The following is a 12,476-nucleotide window of genomic DNA, read 5'->3' as shown; positions in this document are numbered from 1 at the left end:
GTTACGATGAACAACTCTGTCCTGACCTGTTACAGGATTATGGATTCTGTATGTGTGAGTTGACTCGTTCACACCGACAACAGTGTAGACTGTGGACTCCCATCTGTCTGCAGTTTTTCGCTTTCCTCTCTCTCTCTTATTTGCGACCAAAACTCTGTCACCAACTGTGATTTGTGAACCCTTCACACGACGGTTGTAGATCTGCTCTTGACGACGCTGTTCTTTGTCAGCATGTTGTTGAGCTACCAGCATTGCGTCTTTAAGGTCTTTTGTCAGAGACTTGACGTAAGGATCATAACTGCCAATCTCAGGGTCTTTCAAGATGTTTTTGAACATCAAATCAATGGGAAGGCGTGGAACCCTACCGAACATCAAGAAGAAAGGAGGGTAGCCTGTTGTCTCGTGCACTGTGCAGTTGTACATGAACGTCAAAGTTTGCAGCTGTTGTGGCCAATTTCTCTTAGCGTCAGGGGTAAGAGCGCGAATCATATTTCCCAAGGTTCTATTAAACCGTTCAACACTGCCATTACCCATTGGGTGGTAAGGAGTTGTGTGGGACTTTCTGACTCCAGCGATCTTAAGCAACTCACTGATCAACTGACTCTCAAATGAAGCTCCTTGGTCAGAATGAATTCTCTCTGGGAATCCATATATACAGAAATACTTGTCCCATAACTGCTTAGCTACCTGCTTTGCAGATTGGTCTTTACATGGAAATGAGTGCGATAACCTGGTAAAATGGTCTGTGACCACAAGTACATCAACAGACCTATTGTTGCGGTCTTCCGCACACCAGAAATCAATGCATACGATCTCAAGAGGTGACGTAGTTTTGATACTCTCTAACGGGGCTCTACCCTCAGGATCAGCAGATTTACCAATGACGCATCTAGGACAGTGTCTGACATATTCACGCACATCCCTGTCAATATGGGGCCAAAAGAATCTCTGACGAGCTATTGCTAAGGTCCTAAATTGCCCTTGATGCCCTGCACAGTCATGGACGCCTTTTAAGACTTCTTGTTTGAAAGAGTCAGGGACAATAAATTGGTGTCTTTTCTTCTTTGAGATTTGATCTTTGCATACTCGATACAGAATGCCACTGCAAGTGACCAATTTATCCCAGTGTTTTAAGTACCTTAGAACCATTAAAGACTCTCTGGCCTTTTCTCGTCTTGATGGTCTCCGTCCTCTGACCACATAGTTCAGCACTCTCGACAACACAGGATCTGTCATTTGGGCCTCACGCAGCTCTCTCTCTGAATAAGGGATGATATCAGCATCAGATGAAATCATCTGGGGTAAGTGATCCAACACGTCTGTAGCACGCACTCTAGCTCCAGAGTCCCATACACTGTGTGTCTCTAGAATAGCCGACACTTCCTCTCTAGAAAGAGAATGATTCTTGTGGCACACTGGTGCACACGTTTTCTGTCCCAAACTTGTGAAATGATCTGTAGGGCAGCTTGAACACCTGAAAGCATTCTGAACTGAATCGTTAGAGACAGGAACAGTTTCTCTAAGCAGTTCATCATAGGAGTCTTTCAAGATCCGCTTGCCGATGGTCTGTTTAACAAATGGCTTGCGACTGAGTGCATCTGCAACAATGTTTCTAGGGCCAGGAATGTACTTGATATCAAACTCATATGAAGCCAACTTTGCAACCCATCTCTGTTCACATGAATCAAGTTTAGGTTTGGTCATGATATGGGTAAGCGGGTTGTTGTCCGTCCACACTGTGAATACATGACCTTTCAACCAGTGGCTAAATTTGTCGCACACAGCCCACTTTAGCGCAAGAAACTCGAGACGATGTGCAGGATACTTCTTCTGAGCACGCGTGAGTGATTTGCTCGCAAAAGCAATGGGTCTGGCTCTACTTTGGCCTTCTTGAACTTGTGAGAGAACAGCACCTAAACCATCTAGCGAAGCGTCTGTGGACAGAATAAAGGGTCTAGTAAAATCAGGATGCGCTAACACGACACAGGTCAGCAAAGAGGACTTAAGTGCATCGAATGCTTGTTGATGAGCTGATGTCCAGTCACTTGGAGACAACTTTCGGTGCTGGGTGCGAACTTTTGCACAGGGTCTACCCCTACGCTTTTGCTTCTGGCCTGCTACCAACTCAAACAGAGGCTTTGCAGTGGCTGAATAACTTGGTATGAAGTGTTGATAGAAGTTAACCATGCCCAGAAATGATCTAATACGAGATGGAGAGGGAGTGACACCGTCTTGCTCCATTAAGTCTTTGGTGCACATCTGGCTGATAGCATCTACCTTGCTGGAGTCTGTAGACACTCCTGATTCATCCACAATATGGCCAAGAAACTTAACTGACCGCCTGAGGAACCAACACTTTTTAGGTGCTAACTTCAGGTTGTGCAAACGCAAGCGACTGAAAACTAGCTCTAAGCGTTCTAAAGCCAGTGCTTCTGTTGGTGCGTACACCAAAAGATCATCAAGGTAGCACAAGAGACTTAGGAAATTCTGGTCACCGAATATGCTCGTCATCATTCTCATGAAGCTGCCAGGACTATTAGAAAGACCTTGCGGAAGTCTGTTATATTCATATAGCCCTATCGGTGTCGTGAATGCAGAGTACTTTCGGTCATCCTCATGGAGAGGCATGTTGTAAAAACCAGATGTCAGATCCATTGTACTGAACAGTGCATTTCCTCCAAGAGCGGCCAGGCAATCAGCCTGATGAGGCAGTGGATGTGCATCTTTCAGTGTCCGCTTGTTTAGCCATCTGAAGTCAGTGCACACTCTTAAGTCGCCATTCTTTTTCCAGACAAGAACAAGTGGCGAGGCATACTCACTGGTAGACTTTCTGATTATTTCCCTCTCTTCCATCTCATCCAAGACACGTTTTAGCTTCTGATACTCAGCAGGAGGCACCCTGCGAAATGGTAGCCGAAATGGTTTGTCGTCAACAAGGTGGATTCTGTGGACAAACCCTTTGGCTTCACCACAGTCAAGATGATGACGAGAGAAAATGTCCTCATACTTGAGAACTAAGTCTGCTAGTTTGTCTTTCCATGTTTCAGAAACATCACACGACTCTAAATCAAGATCGCTCAGGCCCGCAAGCTTCAGTTTTTCTTTCACATCTGCTGTGTTACTCTCATGGGATCTGGAAATGTCAGAGCCTTTGGGAACATTCTGACCATGGCTAGTAATCTGGACTTTGCTACACAGTGATTCTGGACGTTTCATGTCTTCAAGAGCTAAACATGTGAAAACATCTGCAAGTTTGGCATTTCTCCTTATAGTAATAGGATTGGAAGATGCATTCAGCACTTTTAATGGGATCCATTTATCTCCCCATAAAGGTGTCACAACCCGGGCAACCATCAAACCTCTGGGAGCAGCACGTGAGGAGGTGGGTTCCACGATAACAGTACTGCCAGGCGATACTACAGTTTTTCCAGGTAGCTTAGCCCACAACAGATATTCAGTACCAGCATCTAAAGTGACAGCTGTGTTGCATTTTGCTGTACCAACTTTGTCAGGAGCGTCACCACTGGTCCAGCGATTAAGACCAGCAAGAAGAGACAAGAACTGCTCAGATTCATGACAGTCTGAGGTGGGAGTAGAAATCACCTTCCAGTAGTGACTGTTTTGTTTCAGATGACTAAGAACATGCTTAATAACATTAGTGCCAATAATTAGATCATCTGATTGGTTTTGGACTACAAGAGCAGGAACAGAAATATTGCAGCCATAAATCTCCATGGTGAGCTCTATTGTAGACTTTGGCTTCACACGGCTACCTCCACAACCAATGAGTATTACATCAGTGTCTGACCGACTTGTTTCAGTCACGGCTCCAGCTTCAACAAGCTTCAGTTCTGCTGCTTCACTGAGCGTACACGCCATGGATCCGCTGTCTAGCATAGCTTTGAGTGGCACTTTGTTTTCGACCATTACTGAAGTATAAAACAGACTGTCACTGCTCCTAATCTTTTGTGTGTTCTGAAAAACAGTTTGTTCTGATCCATCTTGAGCTTTAAATTCATATTGGGAGTGTTCCATCTGACCTGGGCATCCTCCCTCCATACACAGGTCTGTTAGTTTTCCTGCACATTGCTCTGCTGGGACAGTTTGGCTGTACATGAGCTTTTAGTGTGGCCTGGAGAGAAACAGCGAAAACATAACTTCGCTGAGAAACAGTGCGATTTAGTACTATGACCGTTCTCACCGCACACGCTGCAAGTTGTGATGTTGCGCCAGCTCCTTCTTCTACCCTCATGATGGTTAGATGTCACTGCATTCTTTTTCTGGACTTTTTCCAAGACCTGTTCAAGCATTGTCATCATGCGACTTAACATGGCATCACTCTGACTGGCATGTTGTTGGGACATCACAATTGTTTCGCTAGTGTTAGGGACATTATTGCTGCATTTGGACACTGTCTGTCCATTTACAGTCACATCACTGTCTTCCACATGAGCAGCAGTTGCATTGTGTCGTAAATGTACAGCACCTGATGCACTAGTCATAGATCTCTTTTCACGCTGGTATTCATCAATTCTTTCTTGAATCTGTTTTGCACTCCACTCGTGAATCGGCTTGCATTTGAACACATAAGCTAACTCAGGGTCTGGACAGTGCTTAACAAACATTCTGGTTACCTCCTCTGTCATGTTTTCCATGTGTCTGCCTTGACGACGAAGGCCCTCATCAGCGAGGTCTGCTGCTTTGTTGACACGTATCCAGTAATCAACAGGATTTTCTTTGTGTCTTGGAAGTGTAGAATAAAAGTCTGCAAGTGGCAGGCATGACGATGTCTTACTAAAATACTGCAGCAGTATGTTGTAGATTGCATCTGGATTTTCTCTGGCATTAAGTGTGGGATCGCTTCTCAAGCCTATTCGAACTACATCTCTAGCCCTACCCATCAACCTACAGAGTACTTCATCTGACTGTTCAGCTATTGTGTAATTCTGTTTTCTGACATAGGACTTCATCATGTCAATCCACTCTGTAACTGAGCATTTGTCTGAATCATCACCCCGGAAAATGACTGGTTCCCTATTAGGACTGACACTCACATTTATAAATGGCGTTTCACCACCACTAGGTCTGTCTTGCTGTACAGTGCATTGGTTCGTATTGCAATTTACTGAACCCTGTGAAGCTAGTTTTTCAATGATAGCATCACCAATCTGTGAACCCATTTGACTAATCATTTCACTCAGCTGTTGTACTGGATTTACATGAGCAAAAGGTGTAGAGTGACTTGGCCCACCCTGTGCAAACTGCCCCACAGTAGATTCAACTGAATCCTGACCCAACCCTGAATCACCATTACTCTCAGTTAGCACAGAAGTACCTAAATATTTCTCATTAAATTTAGGTGTCACAGGCACAGACATAAAACCTCTACCCCTTCCAAAACTCAAATTGTGATCCATATCAACAGAATACATAGACTTACTTGCAATTTTAGCTCTGAATTCAGTAAACGTTAAAACTTACACAAATCAGGTGAAAGAGAGAAAAAAACAAAAAAAATGCACACTTTAATAACGATTCAGCAGTCCCCTGTACCTGACTAATGCTTTAAAAGCATTGCAAAGAGCTCCGCAGCGCTGAAAGGGTGCGATCTCACTGTCCGCGCGCTGAAGGAGTTTCGGAAACACACCAGCACACCCGCGCTGATTTCGGCAGCACAGCCGCGCTGAATCTCCGCAGCACTCCCGCGCTGAATCTTCGCAGCACAACAGCACTTTCGCGCTGAATCTCCGCAGCACTCCCTCGCTGAGTCTCCGCAGCACAACAACACTCCTGCGCTGAATTCCGCAGCACACCCACGGCGATCTGCATCAAGCTGACCAGGAATCACGGAGTCGACGGCACCACTGTAACGACCACTGTTTGGTCAGTAAATGAGTCTCAGACCAGTGCTGCTTTCCACTCTGTTTATTCTGAAACAGATTAAATCAAATAATCCTTCACGTCTTGCAATGAACGGCTGCAGGTATAGCACACATCCATCTCAGAGCTCTCACTCGTCTGAGTGTTCTTTTTTTTTAAAACAGTATTTTAACATAACATGTACGTGATCGTATAGCTTGTTTTTCTCATAAAAACATATTCAAAAATTTACAGAGGAAAGCATTTTTTTTATCTTATAGCACAACAGCATTAGAAAAATTAATTAATTAATAACATATTTAGAAATATTTAAAGAACATCTTTGGAGGGAAAGTCTAGGGAGCAACATACCTGAAACAGATTAAATCAAATAATCCTTCACGTCTTGCAATGAACGGCTGCAGGTATAGCACACTGAGGTTGTAGAAAGTAAAATAAGATAAAAAGGGATTAGCTTAATTCACATTTTACTTTAGAGACATGAGTTATATAATGCGGCCCGCACGTGCGGAGCACATGTCTAGACTAAACTCGATAAAGTTAACATTTCTTATCAAAACTTTATAATAAATAGAGCACTAGATATTTTTATAAAGTTATAGAACAGTGTTTTTAAAGTTTTTAACTAGATAAAGATTAGAAAATATATATTTTAGAGAGAAACTGCAGCAGCTACGAACCATCCATCTCAGAGCTCTCACTCGTCTGATGGAGGTACGGCAGCAGCAGAGGGACACAGCCTGCAGGGACGTCAAAGCAAGAAATGAAAAGCTCCCAAAAATATATTTAACCTTTTTTACAAAAATATAAACTTTCACAAAAAAATGAACTTTTTAGACTTTTTTACCCATTTTTATAATAGTAGAGCAATTTTGGTGAAACTCATTAATTATATTATCTGGTAATTCTAACTCTGTTACATATGCAATATTTATTACCTATAGCCTTTATCAATAAGAAGTAAACTTTATTATAGTAAAAATCTCATTACTTACCAATTGTGGATTAGCCCTAAATAGTGAAAATTAGTCAGTCAAGGTATCCGCCATCTTGGAAAGCTATTAAAATATAATAAATGAGCTTAAGTCATTTTAGGAAGGTGACGATATACATGTTTTGGGTATGAAAAGCTTAAATTGTGTGTCCAGACCACCCTTAAGCCATTTAAACGTTTGGGCACACTTTATTAAATGTTACCATGTTACCATATTAAATGTTTTCTAAGGATCTTCAATATAAATAAGCAGTATAAACAAGGTGCATTTTACACCGATTTCAAGAAATGATCCAACCAGCACCTGAGTCATAGCACCTAAGATTTATTGATGCTATTCTACCTTTACGAACTCTGCTGCTAAAACTCTTTTGTGCCAGAAACGTCTGCAACTTCAGCGGTCTAGTGGAGTTCATTTCTGATGTTGTGGCACCAGCGCGAATATTCTATATCAGACAGGTGCTACTAATATTATGGCTGGGTGGCGTATTAGGCCAAAATATAAAACACTATGCTGTACTGCCCCCTGCAGGCAGTGCCTGGGTGGTAGAAGGAAGTACAACCATTTAACCATTTAAAGTTTCATGTCTGTTGCTTTTTAGTTTTGCATCTTTATAGAAGAGAAAAATAATAATACAAATTATTGCAGGGGTGCTTGGACCCCTTGAGCAGTGCTGCCACATGCACCAGTTAATTAGCAATGCTTTCATGTACTGAATTCAGGTGTTAGAATAGGGAATCTGTGACCTGTGAGTGAATTAACACGTTTTAAAATAAACAGTAAAGAATGCACACACACAACCCTGAGCAAGATAAAAGCTTATCAGACTATGGAAAAAGGTCTGACAAATATAACTAAACATAAATGTACATAAATAGTTACTTATGTGCATGGTTAGGGATGGTTAGTCATGTCATCTGCTGGTGTTGGTCCGTTTCACTTTTTTAACTAAATCGAACTTTTCAATGATATTAAATTTTTTTTTTATAATTTTATTTCTAATTTTTTCCATTTTCTCCCAAATTTACACGGCCAACTACCCAACCCCCACCAGGATTCCCCCCCATCACTAGTAATGCCCTAACACACCAGGAGGGTGAAGACCAACACACACCTCCTCCAACACATGCGAAGTCAGCCACCGCTTCTTTTCGAGCTGCTGCTGATGCAGCATTGCAGAGTAGCATCACAGCACGCTTGGAGGAAAGCGCAGCGGCTCGGTTCCGGTACATCAGCTCACAGACGCCTCGTGCTGAGAGACATCACCGAAGAAGTGATGTTGGGAGAGAGCATCACCTACCCACCTGGAGGGAGCAGGGCCAATTTTGCTCTCTCTGAGCGCCGGCAGCTTGATGGCATGAGCGGGGGTTTGTACCTGCGATATCCCGCTCAGAGTGGCAGCGCTTTAGACCGCTGGACCACTCGGCGCCGATATTACACTTTTTGAGATGTATCTGCATGTGCACATGTGAAGATCCTTGATTTTCTTCAAGTTCCAAGACAGAGATGCGCAGAGACCCAGGAGAGGTCTCTTCAGCTTAAAACATAAATCACCAGACAGGTCATTATAGATAATATTTATTCAGATCTGACAAACTACATAAAATACAATAAGAGGGGAGTACCTTTATACAGAAACAGCAGAGAGTCAAAAAAGTGTTTTTTCCAGGTTGATCAGCTAACTGCTACATAAAGGCTACGTTCACACAGCAGGTGGCACAAATTCGATCTTTTTCGTCATATGTGATAGACGTGTCATTTCTGAAAATTATTTATTCAATGTGCTGTTGCTGTGTGAACAGCAAAAAAACATTAAATCAATAATTTTCAGTTACAATTTTGGCCATTTTAATATGTGGTAACGAAATTCAATACACACATGATTTGCGGCAGTGCGAATCAGTTCGGCCAGATCGGAATTCATGTTTTATCCAGACTTCTATGTCAAGGGGAAGGACCCAAAGGCCATAATGAGAAAGGGAAATGGACAATAGCAGTGAGTGAGGGTTTGAGTGGTGGAAGAGAGAGATGACAGAACTTTACAATAATATTAGCAGGTTAGTAACTGCCCTATTTCTAATGAAATGACTGAACCCTGCTGTAAGCCTAAAAACAAGGTTTAAAGAAAGGATAAAAATGTGACATTTTAACAGCAAGCTCAAACACATTCTACCTAATAACACTGCTCAATTGCATGTTTAGACAAATGTAGGAAATTTGTCACATTAAAAAGATAAGCTAAAAATACACTTTGTGAGAAAATCAGATTTGGGCCAATATCACCAGCTGAGTGAACGTAGCCAAAGATTGAGGCCTAGAGTCCTGACACTTATACACAATATCTACAACGATACAGGACACTTCAGCTCACACTCGCTGTATCGCATCACAGACTGAGTCACAAGGTGCTAATTCTAAAAAAAAGGTCAACACAGTGATGATGTCACTGAGCGCCATCATCAGACCACTGAGGTCATTGCTTTAAAAGGTCACATCTAGGAATGTATTCAGTTTAAAGAGCTAACACGATGAGGAAACATGGATTTCTGATGGTATTTACCATGACATCACAGCAAGCATTAACACAAGGGTGCACTGTCAGATGATTAAGAGACATCGATGTCAGACTGGTTTCCCTTTTGATCCTCGTAATCTTGTGTCAGTATAGATGTAGTCCAGCAGCTTTAATTGTTGTTCAGGACCCACCATGAAGCTATGGGTAATGAGATCACAAGTAATCACAAGTAATCAGACAGAATCAGACACATTAAGCATGTAAGACTTATTATGTGGCTTTAGAAATCATTTTGCTAATTGCACTCTTTGGGCTGAAGTGAAGATATTTTAATCCGATGCTTTTTGAAGAGCACAATGTGCACCTTGCATAAACATGTTTAATGTTTAATGTCCAGTTATCTGAACACAGATTGGTCAGATTCCAGTGTGCACTGTATAGTCAGGTAAAATCCAATTTATAAATGCATGTCAACAGATGTTTCCATTTTATTTCCAGTAACCTACTTAATGGACTATATGGCTGTTTGAAGGGCGGGAGTAAAAAAAAATAAAAAGAGCACCTACTGCATGACATTTGGCCCAACCAGCTAGGTGCCAGCCTCACTATCTATGATATACCATGTTAAATGTATAGATGCTTCCTTCTTTCCTTCCTTCCTTCCTTCCTTCCTTCCTTCCTTCCTTCTTTCCCTGCTTCCTTTCTTCCTTCCGTGCTTGCTTGATGTAATGATTTTGACTGGTAGCATCTGGCTAGAATTGTCTGTGCAATCAGACAAGTGATTTACATTCAATGCAGGAGGCCCCTTAATCATATCCAACAGATCAGTGCAACATTCTTTAACTCCTATGGCATATGGCAAAAGTCATGGGACATCACAAAAAGTCCTGTCCCTTACTTATCAATGTATGTCAGGCTTTCAATGAGGAAAAATATATAAAACAATATCTAACAAATATCTATCTCGAGATGCCTTTCAGAGCATGTATTTATGGTGCAATACAGAAAAAGAATGTCACCTATCCTTAAGATGAATGAAGATCCACCTCTGACTATCTCTGAATCCTGTTTGATTGACCAGACTGTAATTTTATTACAGTGTGTCCTAAGTGGATTTACACCTGTCTTTATGTGCCAAATATACATATTGATGCAAGGTTTGAACAGCCTTAATGAGTCATATAGAGTAGATGATGGCATACCTGGTACCAGCATGGTTGTTGTTATCTCTGGTGTCTCTAAGAAGTCCACATTGCCCCTCTGGAAGGTTTTGCTGTAGTTTGTCTGCAGGTGACTGCACACACAAACAAAAACAGGTACTAGACACATAGTAGAGTAAATGTCACTAATCTTGGTGCTGGAACTGGACAGTACCTTACTACTGGACGCCCAGTTCCAGTCAGGACCTGTCAGACCTGTTCCAGCTAATTAACTTCTGCCAAGGTTCTTGCTATGATATACATACATGTGGTCAGTAAAATGTTTCACCTATCTTACAATACCACATCAGTTGATAGGTCAGCTTCTGTTAGATTTATTGTAAGTGCCACTGTAACTGCAACAACCTTAAATACATACAAATGGTTAAAATTACTTTTTTGGGCATTTAGAGATGGCCCAATATCATAGTTTGTCCAATACAGGCCCTGAAATCTTAAGAATAGGTTTGCCAATCAAGTATTTTGTGCTAAACTTAAACAATCATCCAACTACTAAAACTCTACTACTCCAAGGGAAAAACATTAGATCAGGTAAGATTTATTACAGGTTTGGATTCCTCCAAAGTTCAAGCCTGTTTCCATGGCCACCTATACTGATTACACATCGCTAGTTAAAAAATAATATCATGCCAAGGTATCTAATTAGGTATGTAGGCTACATCTTTTTTAACTGATCAACTCCATCAAAGTAGATAAGTAGACATCATGATCAGGCTGTATTTAAAGCTGTATTTAAAGGGCTTACTTCTTCCACACATTGCTGTGCTCCCAGAACTCATACAGAATGAAGCGAGACTCATTAGCCATCCTCTGAACTGCAACACTGCAAACAGGGAACAGAAGCAAATGCAGAGTCATTAACTAAGCTCTGCACTCTACATTCCATTAAATTGTTTGTTTCAGTTTCAAAATTGACTGTCGAGGACTTAATGTTGCAATTAAGGAATCAACACACACAAACGAATGCCTGATTCATGGCCCTGCAGACCCACAGCCTTGCAGAATTTGTTGTGTCTCTAACTCTGAAGTAATCATTTCCGTAATTAACAGTCTGGTGTGCTGAAGCAGGAAAATCCCTAAACTTAAACACAGAAACCCACAAGAACTTACAGTATGTGTCCACTTGCCTGGATTTCCGAAACTTAGATCAGAACTAGATTAATAAAAAAATTACCTTAAAATTATGTTTGCCTACTTCAGCACTGTTCCGTTGTGTCATTTGCATTAAAAAGCACACCAGAAACTTCACTATTTAACTTTGGCAAAGCAGAGAGGACCACACTCATGAGAACTGGAAAAGGACATTTGTGTGAAATTCTGTCATATTTTTCTACCATGTCAGTTCACATGGTTATTTTAATTTCAGTTATGGTACCTTCTTTCAAAATGCATGGGAAAGTGTGTCTTTAGCGGTGACTTAAAGGGGAAATGACACTTCCCGGCTGTAGGGGGGGCCCAGGAGCAAGAAATGCCAGTTCTTCCATAATGCTGCTTTAAAATAATGGCTTATTGTATTATCTAAATTATTAGATTAATTTAGTAAATAAATATACATGTTTTTGGCCTGGACATAATGTTCTAGGAAAAAAAACTTGCCAATGGCATCACACTAAAAATTCTGTTTGGCCGAGTGCCAAATAGGAGACCACAAGACACATTTATATTGAATGTGAATGATAATCCAATGCGCATTATGTGTTATGTATTATGTATGTAAGGAGCAGTAAAGCCACTCCGCTGTAAAAGAGTTTTAGTTTAGTCCCTCCAGCAGTATTAGCATTACCTGCTAAATGCGCTAAGTGCTAGCTTTTTGGCCGTTAAAAATTAGTATTTTTGGCCTGTAGCCTGTTGCTAACCCTGGTTAGC

The 12,476-nt window shown here is 41.4% G+C and overlaps 1 protein-coding gene across 3 annotated transcripts in view; it reads right to left on the bottom strand.

The window, feature by feature from the left end:
• Window positions 1–8,437: 8,437 nt before the first annotated feature.
• The window catches only part of necab1 (N-terminal EF-hand calcium binding protein 1), a 64,112-nt gene continuing 60,073 nt past the window's right edge, over window positions 8,438–12,476 (bottom strand). Inside the window, exons 11-13 of one of the 3 annotated variants that reach the window (XM_049475308.1) lie at window positions 11,356–11,433; window positions 10,593–10,684; window positions 8,438–9,588 (exon numbers count right to left, since the gene is read on the bottom strand). In XM_049475308.1, coding sequence (XP_049331265.1) covers window positions 9,560–9,588; window positions 10,593–10,684; window positions 11,356–11,433 — 199 coding nt within the window. In that variant the 3' untranslated portion in view covers window positions 8,438–9,559. The other 2 variants (XM_049475307.1, XM_049475306.1) reach the window with 2 other exon arrangements.

Source organism: Astyanax mexicanus, chromosome 3 (genome assembly GCF_023375975.1).
Source record: "Astyanax mexicanus isolate ESR-SI-001 chromosome 3, AstMex3_surface, whole genome shotgun sequence".
In the NCBI taxonomy this organism is placed as follows: Eukaryota; Metazoa; Chordata; class Actinopteri; order Characiformes; family Acestrorhamphidae; genus Astyanax; species Astyanax mexicanus.
The sequence above is the reverse complement of the archived record's forward strand: the minus strand, read 5'-3'. Positions and strand labels throughout refer to the sequence as shown.